This window comes from Diabrotica undecimpunctata, chromosome 7 (assembly GCF_040954645.1).
Source record: "Diabrotica undecimpunctata isolate CICGRU chromosome 7, icDiaUnde3, whole genome shotgun sequence".
Lineage (NCBI taxonomy): Eukaryota > Metazoa > Arthropoda > Insecta > Coleoptera > Chrysomelidae > Diabrotica > Diabrotica undecimpunctata.
Window position 1 is genome coordinate 144,908,069 of NC_092809.1, and position 22,142 is coordinate 144,930,210.

Consider the following 22,142-nt stretch of genomic DNA (forward strand, 5'->3'; position numbering starts at 1 on the left):
GGATGATTATGAATAGTTGTAAACAAGCACCATGAGAAGTACAATGAAGAGGAGACAGAAGAAAAAAAAGGGAAGTAGTAATCAGAGAATGACGAAGAAACAGAAGCAGAAGACAAGTGGAGGAGTAACCAAAACAGGAATAATGAAAAGATGCAGAGAATAAAAAAGAGGAAACCAGGAAAAGAAACATGGAATGAGTTAACAAATAGTAGGTAAAAAAAGTACAATGGGAAAGAAACTCACGAACGAACAGCAGGGAAAGTTGTCAGAGAAACAGTCGAAATAAGAGAATGACGAGGAAGCAAGAATAAAAAGGAATAAAAGGATTACTAACAGTAATCAGAAACAAATGTAAAGAGACAGATAAAGAAAAAGTGGGAAATAAGCTAAGGAAATAGGAACATGAAAAGCATTCACCAATAAGAAGTCTTTCTACTTCACAGAGAAGTAGAAGGAAGAATAGTAGTCATCAGAAAAAGGAGAAGAAGCAACATTTGAGTAATAGGAAGAGGAATAGAAATGAACATAGAAAAATATGAAGAAAACGGAAAAGAAGAGGACCGACAGAATACAAGCAAAGGAGTAGAAAATGCAGCGAAAAAAGGAGGAAAAACGAAAAAAGAGATGAGCATGGAAGATTTAACCAAAGAGAACGAGGAAGAAACATGAACTATTGAAATAGAAGTATAGCTGGAAATACAGTAATTTGAAGAGAAACAGAAAAACTCACAGGGAAATATGGGGAAAAAGTAAAGGAGTAGATCATGAATAGATGTAAAATTAGGACACAGGAGCAAAAGAAATAAGGGACTGAACTATTAGGAGACTGAAAAAAAAGGAGGAAAAACGAAAAGGAGAACAGCATGAAAAATTTAAACAACGAGAAAGGGGAACAACACAGAACAACAACAAGAGTTAGAAATGCTAATATTTTTAAGAATAATATTAATAATTTCTATTTGATTCAGTTGAATAACGGGTTAGATGTTATAAACCAAATTTCTTAACAATCTATTTCTTTTTCAGGTTGCCAAAATTGTTTCTGTGCGAATTTTGCCTGAAATATACTAAAAGCAAGGCGGTGTTAGAACGACACCAAGACAAATGCACCTGGAGGCATCCCCCCGCCACCGAAATATACCGTTGTAAAGACCTGTCGGTTTTCGAAGTGGACGGAAACGTCAATAAAATCTACTGTCAAAATCTTTGCCTTTTGGCTAAGCTGTTTTTGGACCACAAAACCTTGTACTACGACGTGGAACCGTTCTTGTTCTACGTGTTGACCAAGAACGATAAGAAGGGGTGTCATTTGGTGGGGTATTTTTCGAAGGAGAAGCACTGTGTGCAGAAGTATAACGTTTCTTGTATAATGACGATGCCGCAGTACCAAAGACAAGGGTTTGGAAGGTTCCTTATAGATTTCAGTAAGTAAAAAATATTTTTTAATATGCAATTTTTTATGCAATTTTTTTATGGTGAATTTTCAAATATTTGAGTGTGTTAGTGAATGAATGTATTTCTTTGGTGAAAGAGGATTGTTTTTTAACAAAATAAACTTTTTATCAATTGATTGATCAAGAAAATATTATTTTTTTTCTTAATGTGGTCCTTCTTTTAGTTCTAGAAGGTATTCTCTTGGGCTCGGCGTAGCAAATTAGCCAGACTGTTTTATAACGTGTATTCACAGATCTACAATCAGAGATCCAGCTAGTAGTGAATGTAAACAAAAACATTTAATTGAGTTTTTTCCCTTTTTTTTCTATTTTTTATTTTTAATGTTTTTTTTTTTGTTTTTTTTAATTTCCTTTTTGATAATTTTTTATGATGAGAATTATTATATAGGTCTATTTTTTATTTTTAAGTTTCAGCTTATGAACTCGATTTTTTTTTGTCTTGTTTTTGTTTACTTATTATCTTAATTTTGTTTTATATATTTTTAAATTATGTTTTATATATTTTTTTTTGTTTTTTCGTATGATATGGTTTATTACAATATTGGTGTAGTTCGCAAATTGCCTACAATTCCGTCTTAATTCAATGGTTAGTACATTGTTTTGTTTAAAATTTCTATTTTATTTTCTAATTAACATAAAAATACAATTAAAGATTTCTGTTTTCAGAGAAAATTAATTCATTTAAGTGAAATAAGAAGCAGTCATGTAGTTTTCGAAAGTCTTAATAAAAACATGCAATATTTTCCACAGGTACAGTTTGGAGTGTCTGATAGGTTCATATTGTGGTGTTTCTTGAGGATGTCTGGACCTTATTCTGTCAATAGTTTTTATAATATAAGTCATTCAAAACATCAATTTTCACTGCTAGCACTTCCTTAGTTGATTCGCAAGGTTTTCAAGCCCCAGGTTTCTTAAGATTTGAATGTCTTAGATGATAGAGCAGGGCATGGGATGCTTGAGTATGGGCAGACGTGACACGTGACATTTGTGACAGGTGACAGATGTCAGTAGAGGGAGAGAAAAAGTGGAATCCTTTGATGTTTTGCTGCCAGGTGAGACATGTGGGCAAGAGTGACAGGTAGACAGGTGGGCAAGTGTAACATGACAGGTGACATTCCAGCAGAGTATGGACCGGTTGAGTATGACAACATTTTATTGACCGTGGGAAAAATGGAATCCTTTGATGCTTTGCTGCCAGATGCGACAAGGGAACAGGTGTGACAGGTGACATATGACATCAGAGTGTGGGCCGGACAAAGCGGAATTTTTTTATGTTTTGGTGTCAGATGAGACAGGTGTGACAGGTGGGCAGTTGTGACAGGTGACAGATGGCAGAAAAGTATAGGTCGATTGAGATTGGGAGAAAACAGAATCCTTTGATGTTTTATTGTCTGGCGAGACTGGTATAATAGGTGTCGTCTTTAACTCTTTAAATTTTTCTTCTATTCTATAACAAAGTAAACATTGTATCAATTTTAAATTATTACTTTTATAGCTTCATATCGAATTTTTAGGCTATCTTCTCTCCAAAGAAGAAGGCCAACCTGGTACTCCAGAGAAACCGCTTTCAGACTTGGGCAAAGTCTCTTACTACGCTTATTGGAAGTCCGTGATCTTAGAGTACCTTCACGCCCATCGTACCAAACAGTTAAAACTTACAGACATCAGCAAAGAAACTGGAATGTACTGTCAGGATATATCGCTGGCTCTACAACTACTGGGTTTTATAAAATATGTCTCCACAGAGGATGGTACTAACAAATCACTCGTCTGTGTCGACTGGAAAAAAGTTGACGTTCATATGGAGAGAGTACAGCAGTCTAAATCACGAATACCTATTGACTACGAATGTTTGCGATGGACTCCTCTCGTCACACAGACCATAAGCCAGCTTTCAGAACCGAAATTAGACGATAGCCTCAACGTTTCCAAAGAAACGGCCGATATAGTAGTACCGATGCCAGAAAAAATTATCATAGAAACACAAACCGGAGTCAAATTGAAACGAGGAAGGAAACGGAAGATTTCGACTACTACTCCGAAGGCCCAGAAAGTCCTGAAACAAGAACCAAAGGTGGCGCTGAACAGTTCTTCCACTGAATGCACGGAGAACACAGAAATAGAAATAACTTCATCGGGCAGAAAACGGACGAGACCCAGTAAATTTAACGAAACCACTTTCGGCGACACTAAACCGAAAATACAGGAAGTCAACAACAAAAGGAAGCCCGTGGAGAAGAATACGCCGAGAAAACGGTCCAGGATTGAGCAAAACGTCGAAAAACCGGAAGAGGATGCAGCGAAACCACAAGAACTTGTCAAGACTCCTAGAGGCGCCAATAAGCCAACCAGTACGCCAAAGATTGCCAAGGCCGTTGACAAAGCTGAAACAGAAAAGGTAAGTGATTTGTATGCCAGTAGTTCTCAACATTTTAATATTACTCAGTGGTTGTCAACTGTAGCACCATATTCTTGCATATTTTTTACCACACACTATCGATTTTAATTTAGCTTTTAAAGATTTCACCATATTTTTTGTAAATTATGGGTTACTAAACGAACAGTTCCAGTGTCGTTTAAATTTGTACCTAAAATAATTCTTTAAGAAGAAAGAAGAAAATATTCAAGAAAGTTCTTGTGTACCCATGTACGTTCCTAGATTTTGGTGAATTCTGTCGCGCAGTTTCAAAACGGCGACCTTTCGTGTAACAGATTTGGCTACCTATTATATTTCGGTTTTTTATTGAATTCTGTAAAAAGCATGACAACATTTTTGAAGTTATACTTCTATACGCGCGCTCCACGTTGGAAATTTGTATGGGAGTGAATCTGTGAAATCATTACATATGTAAGATAATGAGTAAGAGAGACAGAAGATATATTTTCTCTCTCTTCCTCTCTCGAATACAAAAATGTTCCTTTTGTATATATAATTTAATATTATATATATTGTATAAAGATATATATATATATATATATACATATAATATTATATATATAATAAAATATATATTAATATTATTATTTATGTGATATGTTTTGTATTATTTATTAAATGTTCATAATTATATTAGTCTTTTGTATTTCAAAATAATAATCTCAATAAATCACTGTATGATTCAGAACTGTCAATTTTGAAATACGTTTGTGTCATGTCCTCGGTAGTATAGTAGTCAGTATCCCCGCCTGTCACGCGGGAGACCGCGGTTCGATTCCCAGTCAGGGAGGACTTTTTTATTAATATTATTACATGGTAAATGTATAATGGTAAAACATATATGCGTCAGTAGACAAGTTATGTATATTATTGTCATTTTTAAATACTTATGAATATTGAATTTTAATTTCTATTGTATTATTATATTAATAACAAAATAAACAATGAATTTTACTGCAGAGTATGTGTAAAAAAATGTTTGCATTCAACTCCTTTCATACATATATGAAAATAAAAATATACATTTTCATCAAAATATTGATTCAATCCTTCATTTACTTATTACAGGTCAAAAGTTGTTTATTAATTGTTAGTAAGTTGTTATTAATTCTGTTTCTCTTTCTGCTATGTCTTACCTATAGTATTACATATGTAATGATTGTGCAGATTGACTCTCAAATAAATTTGTAACGGTGAATGCGTGTATAGAAGTGTAACTTCCACCGGCAGTCCCACTGGACTGCCACACCCGTTTTTTTTATATTCTTGTGCGATTGTGTAATGAAGCATAAACGGGGAACACATTTGATTTGAAACACCTACTCGTAAACTATTAATGCTACTTGAACTTAAACTACATTACATATTTCTTAAGAGTGATTTATTAGAATAAAAAAAAAACTTTATTCAATTTATACGCTGGCTCTTGATCTATTTCATGTTTTTAATAGTTTATTTTCCCAAGTACCTCTTGGACTAATTGATGTTTTTTAATTGTAAAAAACATCAATTGTAAAAAACATCATAAAGTACCCGCCGCTTGAAAGGTGAGCCACGTATTAATTACATGTCAACGAAAAAGCGTTATAAATATTAAATAGCGTCCGAAAGCACAAAAAAAAACATTGAAAAAGTCTTAAAAGCATTGGTCGGTTATTTTTTAACACATTTCGGCGCTTTTCCGACGCTATCTTAGATGTTTTTGATGCGCTATCAACGATTTTAGCTTTTCGACACGTTTTCAACGTTTTGTTGCTTTTCCAATGATTTTTAGTATTTTTCGATACGTTGCCGACATTTTTGACGATTGTTCGACACTTCAAAAGTCAGCAACGTATTAATTACATGTCAGCGTAGAAAAGAAAAGTGTGAGAAATGTTGAAAATGTTTAAAACTCCAAAAAACGTTGTAAAAGTCTCATAAGCTTTGATTGATTCTTTTTGGACATATTTTGACGTTTTTCCGCGCTATTTAGACGTTTTTGATGGATTTACAACGATTTTCAGACATTCCAACACGTTTTCAACATTTTGGACGCCATTTCCATGCCTTAACACAGCAACGTGTTAACTGTGTGTCAGCCCCATATTAAGGACAATTTTCGATATGTCAAGCGTCGAAAAAACGTTAAAAGTGTTTGAAGCGTGTCAAAAATGGTTATAAATGATAGAAAAATGTTCAAAAGCGCCAAAATAACGTTGAAAAATTCATAAAAACGTTGGTTGACTCTGATTTTCAGACTTCCAGAGACGTTTTCAACGTTTCTGACGTGTATTCGTTGCTTGAAAAGTCAGCGACGTCTTAATTACATGTCAGCGATATATCAACGTTATGTTAAGTATCGAGTAAACGTCAAAAATGTTGGTAAAACGTCGAAAAAAGCTCAAAAGCATTAGAGACGTTTCGAAAAAGCATTACATGCGAAAATCTTTCCAAACACCAATAAAGTTGAAAAAGCGCATAAGATGTCAAACAATAATCGATTCCATCTTGTAAACGTGATTTGTGACGCTCTTGTTTGCATAGTCTGGTGGCAAAAAGTGAAACTGTCTAACTATCTACACAGTGCGCAACATTGATGATTGATGGTAGGTCCTTTAGACGTGACATCGACCAATAATATTCCGATGTGGTCCTATAGATGGATTACAAGCCAATTTTATAAGAACTCACTACAATAATCGGTATGTGTAGGGCTTATGATCTTCTGATGTTCTTTCACGTTTTTTCCACATGATTTTGTATCTTATTCAAAGGCTGAAATCAAACATAGAATGCAGAACCTATCGAAAATTTTATGTGTATTCTTATTAAAATCCATACAACTCGAATTTAGCAATCAACTTTTTCTACCAAATTTGCTAAGAAACTCAAAAGTTTTATATTATCGGTTATTTAGTATGTTATTAGCGACATTTTTTTTTATTTACAGATCGACGAGCCCCAAACTCCAAATGAAATTTCAACCCCCAAACCAAAGAAAAACTCCGCTACCAAAGAACGAGTATTAGGCGAAAGGTGGTCTCAAAGACGCGTCAAAAAGCAGCAAGAACAAAAAGAAAAGGAACATAAGATAAAGACAGAAGAAACCAAAGTTGAAGTTGTGGAGGAAAAAGAAAAAGAGAAGCCTGCGACTGTTTTGGAGGAGACTCCGATAGCTATAGCGCCAACTGAAATCGTTGAGGCGAGTGTCACTACTGAAGCTATCGAAAATACAAGTATATCTACCTCTACACCTCAGAATAAGGCTTCGGCGAAGAGGATGAGGAAAAAGCGCGGTTGGAGTAAAACAAAAGTACGAGGAAAACCCGTAAAACAGTTAACTTTACATGAAATTCTGAAACAAAATATACAAAAAGACAGTGAAAGCGAGTCTCTGGTATCAGAAAAATCGGACGAAGAAGCAGCAAAGAAATCCCCAACTATTCAAGTTACCCCGGAAAAGGAAAAAGTTAAAGCTAGAAAGGATGAAAAGAAAAGAACGTCAAGGATATCGACAGAAGAAGATTCGAGCGCAGAGGCTGATGACGAGATGGAAAACGACGAATTACCAGTTCAGAAAGAAATTTCTCCATCGAGTAAATTCAAGTATACAAAGACGAGCCCTTCGAAGGAAAAATTGGACTCTATTCAAAAAAGTTTGTCTAAAACACCACCCAAAGATGACGATAAAGTGGAAAGTAAAGAAAAAGCAGACTACGTCAAATCACCTTCGTATTCTACAAGTTCCGAATCCGAAATGGAGATTGATGGGCAAAAAATCAAGTCGATATCACACAGAGAAGTTCTCCAAAGCGGTTTAATAGTGCCCCATATAAAACAGATAGATCCCAGCGATTTCCAAAGTAGTTCAGTTGAACAAGCTGCTTCAATCGACAGCGTTAATGCAGAAATTCTCAAGGAAGACTCTCAACCGGAATCCGGAAGGAAATCCACAGATATGGAGCTCGAAAAGATCGACGAAACTCATAAAAATAATATCATAGTGCCCAAGCAGACAGTTATCATTGACTCAATAGACGATTCTGTGGAAAGAATGGACACAACTGAAGCAAATGCAGATAATTCAGTCACTGGAATTAAGTTCTTGGAAGACGCACAAAAAATCTTGGAGGCAGTAGAGGAAAATAAAGATGACACAGAAGTGAACCCTATTGTAGAGCAATCTGTTATACAAAATGCTCCGTCGATGGATATTGTGGAAAATATGGACCACGAAGAGATTTCTACAGAAACTAAAAAACAAAATATGGTGGTGGAAGAAACGCAAAGTAAGGAAGAACAAATAAAGGAAAAAACAGCCGATCCACCAGTTGAGATACTTTTTCCAGAAAAGTTAGACGAATTACAATCTCAGAAACCTAAGGAACATCAAGCTCAGCTACCAATTGAGCCTCAACAAAAAATGTATGAAGTTCAACCTCAAACTCAACAACCGTTTGAGAGCAACCCAATGAAATCCTGTGATTCTGAGACACCAAAACCACTAGAACCTCAAAACCAGAAGATAAGTGAGCTCCAAATCCAAAGACCGGAAGAAGTATTGCCTCAGACGGAAAAAGAACCAAAATCACACAATGTCTTGACTCCGACGTCGAATGAGTTACAAAATCAAAAATTTAAAGATATTCCGCTACAACAACCCTACGAATTCCAACACCAAAAGCCTCTCGAATTTCCCATTCAAAGACCCAACGACTTTACAACTCCGAAACCTACTGATCCCCCACTTCAGAAGCCTCTTGAGCTTCAAATGCAGCTACCAGAGCCACAACTTCAGAAAGCACTTGATGTTGTAGTTAACAAAAGTATCGAAATGCAAAGATCTTTCGAGATGCAAATGCCAATTCAACAAGCTCTTGATGGTGTTTTACAGAAGCCTTTAGATGTTCCTTTCCGCAATAATGTATCCTCTGAAGAGTCCAATCCCAGGAAGAATAGCGAATCTGTTATACAGAAGCAGGTGAGCTATCCATTTTCATTTGTCCATGTTTTCTTGTTTACTTAAGATTTCTTATTCTAAATTTTGTTACATAGATCACCTCTCAATTTTTGACGTAGAATGTATTCTTGTTACGTCTGCGGCATAAATTATTATGTTGTCAAATTTTACCTCACGATTAAACCACAGATTAAAAAAAATTTAATTGTGCAGTTTGTTACGTGCTATCGTGCATTGTAAGAATAACTTAAATCACGGTTTTCACGCTAATCACGGTATAGGGTTTAAATAGAAATAATTTAAATCACAATTATGACAGATTAACTGCTGGACATAGGACTCCCTCAGCTCTTTCCATCTGTCTCTGTCTTGTGCGGCTTGCATCCAGTCAGTGGCGCACTACCCTACTCCGACACTGTTACTTACACATTTTAAGAACTCAAAATGGAGGTAACATCATAAAAAAAATTTCGGTGACCAAACAAAACACTTCCCAGAGGCAAATTCTAGGTGCGCTACTGCATCCAGTTATTACTAACACGCTTCAGGTCGCCAGTCCATCTAGTTGGTAGGCGTCCTCTGCTCCGCAGTGCTTCTTGTATTGGTCTCCACTCGACAATACGTTTTGTCCATCGGTTGTCTGATTGTCTGGTGACGTGTCCTACCCAATTCCATTTCAGCGATGGTGGATAAACTACGATTATAATGCAGTTAAGAATTACTTAAGTCACGATTATCCTAAAATTTTTTAACGTAAGAGAACTTAAATTACGATTGTTACAACTATTGTTATGTAATGACAACTTAAGTCACGATCATCTTACCATTTCTTGCATAAAAACAACTGTAGTTAGTATTATCACACAATCTGTTTCTATATGAACAACTTAATTCACCAGTATCATACATATTGTTACATAGGACAACTTAAGTCACCATTACGTCAAGATCCCATGGACCTTGGAGTAGCTTCTAGGTAACAAACCGCCAAAAATCTATAACAGATCTATAATAACTCAAACTCTTCAGCTTTGTTATTTAAGGTTGTTTGAACAATTGTAATTGTTTAGGTTCGTCCAACTCCGGAGCGCAAACCCGCCACCGAGCCAGATTACCAAAAAATCCACCCTAAGCCTCAACAGCCGGAAAAATTTCATCCTCCTTCAGACAATATATTATCTGAGTACAAACACTCCGTTTTGCAGCCGTTGCCGGCTCAACCCCACGAGGTAAAACCTCCAGAGAAGGTTTCTCAAAAAGAAATCAAATATTCGTCACATCCTGAACCGAAACACTATCCTGTGCACGGCGAACACAAAATTCATGAGCATCAAGACCCCAAGCCGAAGATGGACGTGAAGATATCGCCGAAACCAGAATCTTCCAAATCCGATTCCAGGAAGGACAAGTACGACGAAAAGAGGTATCATCAGAAGTTGCATGAGGAGAAAGCCATGTACGATGCTCAGCCGAAGATGCACATGGATAGTGAGAGTTTGTTAGCGAATGCGATGGCCACTGAAAACTATATGACGCAGGCGCAGTATCATTGGCAGTGGGAGAGGATTTGGGGCAAGAATATCTATTATGACAATAAGGTAAGTGATGAGATTACGAAGTAATAGGTGAGATAATACTAGTTCTATTTCTTCTTGGATATTTTTCAGTGTTTGTAGGGTTTCTTTCGTTTATTTTGAACCACTTTTCTGTAATTCTTACGCGTCTTGTTCTATTGGTTGTGTTTATTTTTTTTCATTTCATGCTTTATTAAACCTTTTAAAAAGATTTTTAAATTTCAATCATTTGCATTTTGGATCAAAACTCATATAAAAGAAAATCAATAGACACACTTAATATTTTAGTTAATATTAATAACAAAATAATTTAAAGTTAGTTGACAGTTAGTTAAATTTTTTAGTTTGACAGCTGTCATTTCTCATATGTCAAATGTCATTTGTCATGTGTCACAACCATTTATCATTTGTTAACTGTCGTCTGTGACTTATAATTCTCGTGTCGTTTATCAGATTTAGTGTATTTTTATATAAATTCGCTTTTATATAGGCCTATCCCCACCACCCGATGCTTCATCAGTTTGCTCCGTTGGACATGTTACCCAAGCAACCGACCTGCGAGAAAGACAAATCGAAATCCCACAGGTATTCGAGTCAGGGCAGTAGTGGGAGTTCCAGTAGCAAAATGAAAGAGGCGAGCAGAACAAGCGAATCGAGAGACAAACATTCGTCGCCCAAAAAGGAAGATAAAAAGTTGAAACACGACCAAGAATCTTTCAGTGCCTCCTCGAAAATTGGTAAGTGGTCAATTTTGACTCGTAGATTTTTTACTTTTGTAGATTTTTGGGTAGTCTAATTTTTTGGATGGCTCCAATATAATTTCACGTAACTGTTGGGATTTAAGCAACTGTGTCAGCCATTTATTTACTTTTTTAGTTCAGTTTTTTAAGTTTTTTAAACCTTTTATTTATACTATTTTAGTTCAGTTTTTAAAGTTTTTTAAACCTTTTATCTCCTCTCTCTCTCCCTGTAACTCTCTTTTTCGTTAATTGTGTATTTTTAACAAAAATTTCATTACAGAAGAATCTAATAAATCAACCACTTGTTCCTACAATCAAAGTTTGACCAAACTTACACAATCTGCCTCAGTTGGTACCACTGAAAGAATAGAGTCCAAGTCCAAGGCGGATCGTAAGGAACAGAAATTGGAGGAAGCCGCCCAACAAATCGCCAACCCCATCAAGCAAACTCCGCCCACAGCGACCGCAGCAGCTGAAATTCCATCCATGGGAGTCTACACTCCAGATTCCACGACGAATTCAGTCCACAGTCTACACTACGGACATTGCGAGATGGACGTGACGCAGTTAAACCTCGAATCGCCCGCGTCCATTGCTAGCGATGTTAATTCGCAGAATTCCGTTGAATCTGTGCGGACTCCGTCTGCTGTGGTTCAGAATCCGCCACAAGCGAGCTATGATTGTTCAGTTCAGCACACCATGCAGCAGAATTTGCAAAGTACAGCGATATCCGCCACAAGGTAAGTGCTTTTTATATATTGATGGTGTGTTAAGACTTACAATTTCAAAATAGGCAATGGCTGTAGGGGATGTGGCGACACGAAGCTTAAAGCGGCGTTTATATAAGGTACTTTAGCTTGTGCCACTGGGTCGATGGGCACTATGGACCCAATCACTCTTATTATTGCTGAAATAGTTCACTTAAAAGAGCGATAGACTGAAGATCTGAAGGTTTCTGGTTGGAGATCCCGGGTTTCGGAAAATATTTTAATCAAAATCTCAGGCAGATATGGCTTTAAGGCATCTCAGCGCTAAAGCATTGTTGGTTTTGATTATAACATGACGATAAGATCCTGTAGGCTCTATTCCATGTCTCAGGAATTTACATTCATTTTTAATTTGATATGTCGTACGATCTATTAATAAGGAAGATACTGCTTTAATGCCTTTTGGTTGTGACGCGATCTTTGATTTTCTGCCGCTCTTATAATAAGATCTAAAACCCCCAAGATTTGTGACGTCATTTCAGCCGCCCTACACGTGGTGTTGGTCATCTACTAGTGCTTTCACGTTAAAATTTTCTATCGTGTAGCGGTTAAAATAACTAGTTTAAAAAGAAAAGGCAAGTTATACTGTCCGTACTTGTAAAATCGTCATCCAAAAATAACTATAAACATAAAACTTCCTTCTTTACTATTCCGTCGACTAGGCAACGCTTTTATGTATGTCTAACTTTAATTACCACTATAATCCAGTTAATAACAACTGAAGTCACAATTACGATAAAGATTTTTAAGCAGAAACAACTTAAGTCGCCTGTATCATACCATTTGTTGCACAAGAATAACTCACAGCAGTCACGATTTTTACAGTTTGTTGTATAACTAATCTGACGCTTATCATACAGTTTGCTGTATTGGAACAACTTTAGTGGCAATTATCACTGTTTTCACATTGCAAAACTTAAGATACGATAATCACACAGTTGAGAACAACTAAGTCACAATTATTATAAGGATTCTTATTTAGGGACAACTTAAATCACGAATATTATACATTGTGTTATTAAACTAATACATTTTGTCGTTAGAGAAGAGATGAAGCTATTAGGAAGTCTAATTGTAAAATAAAAAAGTCGTATTTTATAATAATTGTGCTATATTATTATCAAAAAGATTTCGATAAAAAATATATTAACTCTAATAAATTTTTCGTCAGTCCTACAATGCCACCGCAGACTAACATCCAATTGGCCCAGGCTCAACCCGCCCCTCAGCAGTTACACCAACATTCGTCAAGCAAACGGCAAACCCAGCAGCAGCGCAGTAACAGGAGCAATACGCCCTCGTCGTCGTCTTCTTCGAGCAAACAGCACATGAGCAGATCGACGCCTCCCAGCGCCACACAATCCACACAACAGAACCGACAACGGGCGACGCCTCCTTGCAATACGCAACAGCTGCAACAGATGCAAGTCAGCCCTACGGCTCAGCATGGCAGCATGCAGCATCAGCACCATAATCCACAACAAGTAAGTCATCATTGTTCAGATAAAATCTACCAAATATTCTTTTTTCTTTTCGTTATGTAACATTTCTTAATTCATTGAAGTAAAATGTATAGAGAAAAATTACGTAACATTTTTGTTGATTTATACATAACAATGAGAGTAGAGCCGTGTATATATGCTGTCCATTTTTTAGTTACAGTCTCATTTGCATCACCAAGTCGCCGTGCACCAAGGCTACCAGTACCAGCTTGGACCCTCGGCGGTTCACCAGCACCCTCACGTCCACCATCATGCTGTGATAAGCCAAGCAAATTATATACCTTTGGCGGTGACGACTCAAGCGTTTCCGTCTACCAGTACGTGTGTGAATATTTCACCCATGACTACAGTTATTCAACATGGAATGAGTTCTACTCAACAAAACGCAGCTAGTCCGTTAAACTCAGTCGGAGGATCCAACCAGAAGTTAGCTCCAAGTCCTAGTTGTGCCGTGACGACAGGTATGACTTATTTTTACTGAAGCACCGATCAATTTTTACTAAAATGTTTTTTGCAAATATTACAATAACCTTAACATTAGAAGTAATATTTTTCAAGATGTATGCCTTTAAAATCCTAGTTTCTATCCCGACATTGGATTTATATTAATATGCGCGTGATGCACTGGTGGTGTTGCCTAACTTTCATTAACCTTTGAACCGTTTACACTGTAAAAAGTGTGCATCGTTGCCAAATTAAAATCAATAGTATTATTTCCATAGAAAAGAAATACAAAGATCGTTTGAATATATTATTCAATATGTTTATCCTTTTGTTTGCGTATAAAGTGCTATGGACCATGTCATCTTTTTCATTCTTTCATGCCTTGAGTTTTTTAGATGTTCTAACAATGACATATTTTTGACACACTCATTTCTGGGTATTATTTTTTTATTGTATAACTTCCTAACTTATCGTTCACTATACTACGATTTTTTGTATAATTCAATTTTTTAAAAATGTATTACACATCTAGACAACCAACTTGTTTCATTTTCTACCGTTTGTGAAGAACTTACCTTAATATTTTGTTATATTTTTATGTAAGCATTTTATTTCACATTGGTCAATATAATGTTTACGGTCAAATTTTTTCTAAGACTACCAACTTCTCGTTTGTAAATTATGACATATCTTTTGGTGCTTTTGTGTATATATGTTTATTTCTGAGAGTGATTTTATTTTGAATTAAATATTTATTGCTTTCCAGGGACTAACTTTTACATCCAGACCAACCCTCACACACATTCAACGACGCCCTCTCCATCTCAAAGAGGTAATACAGCAGCCGGCCAACCAGCCGCAGCCAACGCAAGTTCAAGCATAGCCAAACTGCAACAACTGACCAACGGTTTGGACATGACTCCCGCTCCGTCGTGCCAGATCATGACGCCCCCTCCGGCTACAATGACGTTAACCCCTCCCCCTACGCACTTGCACGCTACCCCTCCCCCCACACACCAAATAGTGCAGAATCAGACTGTGAGAAACTTAACCCCACCTTCCGCGATCCCGCCCAATTTGCAACAGCAGGTATTGGGGTATCACAAGTACTACCAAGCGAATATGAACGTCAATCAGCTGAGCAGCACAGTGACGCCGCCTATCGGCCAAAACTTGGGCAGGTCCAGCAGGAACAGTACGAACGTGGCCGCCATGCAGCACATGCAAACCTACAACATGAACAGCTACCCTATGCCTACGCAGCAAACACCCAGCGCTGTGACTAGTTATATAGCTAATACAGGGTTTATTAACAATCAGATTCCGATGCAGATGATGAACATGGCGCAGACGCAGTATCAGGATCCGGCAGCCTTGCAGAGAGCGCAACCCCAAATGTACAGGACTTATATAAACGGGATGTTGCAACCGTTAAATAGTACAATGAGACGTTAAACGTTTTAACCAGTGAATAGTGATCGGATGCATGCGAGATGAATGTATGTGTAGAAGAGGTATATTGTGTAGACGAGATTGTAAAATGGTTTTTATGGATAGATGATTAAGATAATTGTTGATTTTTAGAATTTCAAAAGATGTAGTTCATAAAATATTAGTAAGTATGACACATTATCTTCATACATTATAATTGCCCATAGAAAAAGTCTATTTAATCGTTTTCTGCACGACCAAAAATTTATGAATCTTGATGAAACAACGTTCAGTTCGAGTTTACCTATAGCTCATCCACGAAATAACTGATTTCGAAGACTTTATATACTTTTAAAACTCTTTAAAGGACTGATTGGTTTAAGACTGCATTCGTCATTCCCAAAAACTTCGAAAATTATTTTTTACGTACTGATTAAATTATAATTTCTTTTAGTAAGTCTTGTGGTTGAGTATAGGCATTTTGGATGAGGAAAATCCCACTGGCAGTTAAATACCAATACAGAAATGAGTAATAAGTTACAAAATTTTTGCGTTTGACGATGTAATGACCTCTACGTATAAGACGGAAAATCAAATATATGTTCTGTTATCCTTTTTCTCCTAATATTTCAGCTTGATCTCTTGCGCAGGTGTTTTTATAGTCACTGAATTCAAGGAATTAGGAATATATCGGATCGGGTACCTGGCCAATCCAGCCGCAACCGTAATTCCTACCGCTAACCGAACCGGACTCCAGAACTTACATTACAAGTGTTGTACATTACAACTTACTATTAAAACTTTCATCATCATCATCCAGCCTCAAGAGTCAACTGCTGAACATAGGTTTCTTCCTCATGTTTCCAACCCCGTCTACCTTGCGCCGCTCTTATCCAGTTTTTATTTAGTCTTCTTAAATCGTCAGTCCATCTTGTAGGTGGTCGACCGACGCTTCTCTTGTCTTCCCTTGGCCTCCATTCCAACCTCTTTGTCCATCGCCCATCTGTCATTCTGGCTATGTGTCCTGCCCATCTCCATTTTAGTCTGGCTATCTTCTCGGTGATGTCAGTCACTCCGGTTCTTCTCCTGATGTCTTCGTTGGTTATTCTGTCTCGCAGAGTTATTCCTAACATGGACCGCTCCATTCTTCTCTGCGTGACTCTCAGTTTGGTAGCTGCTGCTTTTGTTAAGGTAAGTGTTTCTGCTCCGTACGTCAAGACTGGGAGGACGCACTGATCAAATACCTTTCTCTTTAGGTATGTGGGCAGCTCACTTTTAAAAGTTTCTCTCAGTTTTCCAAATGCTGCCCACCCAAGGCCGATTCTTCTCTTCAGTTCATGAGTCTGGTTATCCCTGCCAATCATAATTTCATGTCCCAGGTATTTATATCTATCTACGAGTTCTATTTCTTTCCCACCAATACTGATGTTCTGGTTGGGTACCAAATTGGTCATGATTTTTGTTTTCGAGATATTTATATTTAAACCTACATTTTCTGTAGCCACAACGAGTTCCTGTACCATCTCTCTTGCCATACCTAGATCTTCAGCTATTATAAGTATATCATCGGCGAAACGTAAGTTGTTTAGATATTCTCCATCTATTTTTATTCCCTTTGTCATCCAATCAAAATTCTTAAAAGCATGTTCTAGCACCGTATTAAAAAGTTTAGGTGACATTGGGTCACCTTCTCTAACCCCCCGTTCTAAGATTACTGTTAGTATGTAATCTGACAGTGGTTGTTGCCTGCAGGTATATTTTGTATAATAATTTAATTTAGAATCGATAAATATTAGAACTAGAGGTTTATTGTATTCCACTGCTTTCTCTATTAGGGATTTTATACTTTGTAGATGGTCATTTGTTCCGTAACTTTTTCGGAATCCTGCCTGTTCCCTTGGTTGATAAGTCTCTAATTTTCTTTCCATTCTCTTAACTAGTATTCGCGTAAACAACTTATATATATATATGGCTGAGGAGGCTAATCGGTCTGTAATTCTCTAAATTTGCTTTATCTCCTGCTTTGTGTAATAGAATCATAGTAGCGTTGTTCCAGTCTGTTGGAATATTGGCGCTGTGAAGGCAGATATTGAAAAGTTGTTTAATTTTTTCAAGTAATACAGTTAGAACACGTTACGTTAAAACTTTAGATGTAATGAAATTTTGCAGATCTCTATCTATACCAAAATATTTATAAAACTGGCAGCGACAGTGATTTCAATTCAGTCTGTTGCTTTCCCATCCAATTCTGGGGTTTGAGTTCTTTGAGATTTTTAAGTTTTGACCGGATCATGATGCTGATCCGACAGGAACGGTAGTTCCGGTAAATTGGCCGGATCGGACCGGATTAGTGGTACCTCCAGAATTAGAGAGGCTTGTTTATATCAGTGGCGTTCGCGAATTTGCCACGTCGTTACATACAAAGTACACAATTTATACAATGTCTGAGTAATTTTCATAAACATGAGCTTCGGTGTTTATCAAATTTCTTTTGATAACTTTATTTTCAACTCTTACTTCAGCTTAATATGTTGCACAGGTGCTTTTGGTCATTGAATTCGAAATGCATGGTCTTTAAGCGCACTTGTTACATATTTTCAAGAGGCGCTTCTATATCAGTGGCGTATCTTTTGATTTCCATCTCCTAATTCAACTTGATATGTTGTGCCAGGTGCTTCTATAGTCTTCGAATTACAAGGGCGTGGCTTTAATGCGCGTGCGTGATCATATTTCCAAGAGTTGTGTCTATATCATTGGCGTTCGTGAATTTGCCACGTCGTTACATACAAAGTACAAAATTTATACAATATCTTTGACTAATTACAGTTTTCATATCTATGAACTTTAATGTTTATCAAATATACTTTTTGTATCGAAACGAATCCTAATATTCACAATTTGCTTTGATAACTTTGATTTCCAGCTCTTACTTCAGCTTAATATGTTGCTCAAGTGATTCTAATCACCGAGTTCGAAATGCGTCGTCTTGATGCGCGCGCATTACATATTTCTAAGAGGCCTATCTATATCAGTGGCGTAATTTTGATTTCCAACTCTTATTTTAAATTAATATGTTGCCCAGTTAAGTAAATATAGTTACAAAATCCTAGGGGTGTGGTTTCAATGAGCGCGCGTGATTATATTTCCAAGAGGCGTGTCTATAGCAGTGGCGTTCGCGAATTTGCCCGTCGCGTCGTTACGTACAAAATTTAGACAATATCTTTAATACAATTGTCCCAATCATGAGCTTTAATTTTTATCAACTATAACTTTTATACCGATAGATAAATAAAAAATACAATGAAAAAAATCTGTAAATATTTGAATGGAATGACTACCTACACTTTATATCTCTTAAAATATAAGTTGTATTTGATACATTAAACAATATTTAACGTGTTTGGTTGCCAGTCTTTGAGTTTTTCTGAGTAAATCGGATGTTTTGTTAAATTTAAACTTTACAGAGAAGCTGCAACTCTTCTATTGGTTGCTATTTTTGTGCATGAGTCGTAAAAGCATTTCGAATGGTCTCTATTAATAATTATTCGATATATGTTAGTGCAATATTGTGTGTTAGAATCTTTTTTGTATTTCACTTGCAAAACTTTTCATTTTACATGAGAACTTAAAGATTGGCCCTTAACAAGTGATTTTATACTTAATATATTAATAAAACAAAAAGTATTGCCTTACAGTTATCATGTTATGTTATATTCTATTAAATATATAGGGCTGTGCTGGCTTTAGGATCTGTTTATTTACATATTTTACATTTTTCTTATTTTAACAGTTCTGTGTTGGTACTTTTTTTATTTACAGTGGTTAATGTTCGGGTTTAGATCGTAAAGCGTCAATCAAGAGTCAACATCGTGTATATATTTCAATGTTAATGGGTTTATTAGTTAGCAATGCAATTACCAAGCATTGTTTCATGTGTTGGGCCTTTCAGTAGCTATATTACTTGAGTTTTTGTGAATTAAAACGAACCAAATACATTTTTTCCTTAGTGAAAAAATTTAATGCAAAATATTCACCAAACGGAAACTAATGATGTTAGTGATGGAAATTCTAGTAAAAGTTGTGTCAATTATGCGCAGGAACTTTTTATATGCCTACAACATTATTAGTCACACCTCCATTCAGGATAGTTGACCAATGAGTTAACGTTTTCTTGTCCCTCTGTTGGTTTTTTGTGTATTAGTCACTTGAAAACCTTACAAATTACTTATGAATTTTCTGACTTTGGCAAAAATTATTTTAAACAGATCACATTAAAGCCTCCAAGACAGAAATAAAAAAAGTAATTAAATCTAGTTTGTTTTTTCTCCTTGTCTTATTATTAATTCTTTTTTGTTGTGAAAATGTTTTCACATATTTTTGTCCACAAAATCGTCCATAACACCGAACACAAATAATTACTGTCAAAATAGTTCAAAGTACGTTGACTTTGTGATTTTGAAACACTTCTGACAGATCACATATTTATAATTCTTCGACAACGCAGGACATAATTGACTATTTAGTTATCCCTTACTGCCTTTACTTTTGCAATTTTGACATCAAAAATCTTATCAAATTAATCCTTAACAAAATACAGAAAGCACATTTTTGTCCTGAAAAGGTTTTGAAACTTTGGTTATTTTGATATACTTCTGACAAATCTCGTTAATATTCCCCACAACACAATACAGAAACGACCCTTTTGTTGTGCATATTGCATTGGATTTGTGATTTTGGCACAATTCTTTATTTAACAAACCAAAAAGACTCCTTGTACTGAATATATCTCAAGTTTTATTGACTTTTGTGATTTTCATGTACTTTTGACATATAATATCAAATTACTCTAATACACGATACAGAAATGACTCCTTAGTCTTGAAAATATCTCAAATAACATTGTTATGCTCTTGACGTATTTTCTACTTGACAGTTGACGTCACAGACGTTACTTAAAATAGAGGTGTCTAATAATACTACCGAGTTAATATACTATTCTACGTTGAACTGACACTACTTTACTAATCGTTGAACTCATTTTGCTAATTTTTAAAACAATTGATTGACTTTTTTCGAACAATATCCTTTTATGTATATATGTACTTTTCGTTTGTAAAGACAGGTTTGAGAATATTTTTAAGGCTAGTTTTTTATTGTACATATATACCACTTACAGGTGACCCGTTGTGTGTACAATTTCATACCTGAAATTAATTTTTAACATGTACATAATGCATTGAAAATTATGTAATACCCCATATCGAGGTAGGTAACAGGTTTAATATAATTAAATGATCAATAATTTACCTATTTTCACGTACGTGCCTTGTATCTTTCTTGAGGAATGCGGAATAATGTAAACTTGAAATATTCTCTTTCAAAAATTGTTTCACGATTTGTTTTTGTTTTACGTTACGACGTTCCTGTTGATATTGACGTTTGACATTAACATTGACATTTACTTTTGGTCAGCATAAACATAACGTGTTATGTTATATTTAATGACAATTAACCGCAATTTCAGTTGAAAATACGTTTATTTTGACGCTTCGATTTCCACTTCCGTATTTTGATAACTATTGTCGAAGTGGAAATCGAAACGTTAATATAAAAAACTGAAATTGTGCTTAATTCCCATTAAAAATAGTAACTAACACAAAAATGCTACAAGAAAATAGCTTCAGAATCATACAAACATAACGATTTGTTAACGTTAACGATAAAGTTTCTTTTTTTGTTTTATATTTTATTGCAAAACTTGTGAATACTTCAATTTTCTTTTATTTATCGTGACTTAAACTGAAATACCTGCGTATTTGTTTATTATGCATTCAACCATTTTTTCTCTAAATCTCTTTCCACAGTAAATAAAGGCATTAATTATAAATTAGGCCTTAAAAATATTTGACTTTTGATGTTGACGTTCGACTTTAAGTGGACGTGTAACTTATATGCTTATACATTTGAAGTTTGACATTGGCGTTGGGCGTCGATATTGGACCATCGCGTCGATATAGTAAAAAATATTGAATTAAAGTTGGCGTTTTATCGTTTTTCCATTTTTTTTCTAATGTATCAATAATTTCTCCTATTTGTTGTTTGTAGATTTTTTAAATGTTTTTATCTGAAAGCTGAACAACGGGCCATCCCTGTAGTCACCGTACCTATAGAAGTATATAAAGAAATTAAAACAAAACATATTTTGTACAGTTTGTCCATAGGAAAAATGAATATAACTTTAGATTTATTTTTGTTTATACTTTGTTGTTGTATTTATTTTAATCTTGTCTTTGAAGTAGGATAAAGTTTAATAAAGATTTTACATAGAGTTAAGAATACTTGTTTTTTATCACGTTTTATCACTTTTTGTATAGCACTGTGATTAGGATTTTGTTTTACAGATGTCTTTCCTATTATCCGATGGAATTATTGTACATTTTTAGTTTGTGAGATGAACATTAAACAGAATATTAGTTTTTAAAATTTGTGTTGATTTATTTAATTTTCCTATGAGTTCGTTAGACGTCATGAATGGGAAATTTACGTTGCCGTAGAAGTACAGAGCCGTCAACACGTTCAGTGCCACATGTATCCAACATGGATACACGCGTCACACTGATTTAGTGGCCTCGTGTAGCCAATGTGGATGCACATGTATTTTTGTATTTTGAGCCGTGTACATCCGCATTACACACCGTCTAAATATCTTTATGGGCACTTGTAAGTAGTGGCCTACGAAATCCAAAACTGGTTGGCCTGCAGGTCAACAACAGCTGCAGGTCAAAAATAAAGGGAAATGAAACAATTTATTTATTTTATAGAGAAAAAAAAATATATAATAAAACATTTGT

The 22,142-nt window shown here is 35.6% G+C and overlaps 1 protein-coding gene across 4 annotated transcripts in view; it reads left to right on the forward strand.

Annotated features, from left to right (window-relative positions):
* Positions 1 to 21,768, forward strand: part of enok (histone acetyltransferase enoki mushroom) — a 38,257-nt gene extending 16,489 nt beyond the window's left edge. For 3 of the 4 annotated variants that reach the window (XM_072538458.1, XM_072538461.1, XM_072538459.1), the window contains exons 12-20: positions 1,027 to 1,424; positions 2,969 to 3,852; positions 6,824 to 8,854; positions 9,904 to 10,431; positions 10,898 to 11,144; positions 11,428 to 11,887; positions 13,086 to 13,398; positions 13,571 to 13,877; positions 14,627 to 19,251. In XM_072538458.1, coding sequence (XP_072394559.1) covers positions 1,027 to 1,424; positions 2,969 to 3,852; positions 6,824 to 8,854; positions 9,904 to 10,431; positions 10,898 to 11,144; positions 11,428 to 11,887; positions 13,086 to 13,398; positions 13,571 to 13,877; positions 14,627 to 15,315 — 5,857 coding nt within the window. In that variant the 3' untranslated portion in view covers positions 15,316 to 19,251. Of the gene's footprint in view, positions 1 to 1,026; positions 1,425 to 2,968; positions 3,853 to 6,823; positions 8,855 to 9,903; positions 10,432 to 10,897; positions 11,145 to 11,427; positions 11,888 to 13,085; positions 13,399 to 13,570; positions 13,878 to 14,626; positions 19,252 to 21,396 lie in introns of those variants that run through there. The other variant, XR_011951454.1, reaches the window with a different exon arrangement.
* Positions 21,769 to 22,142: the final 374 nt, after the last annotated feature.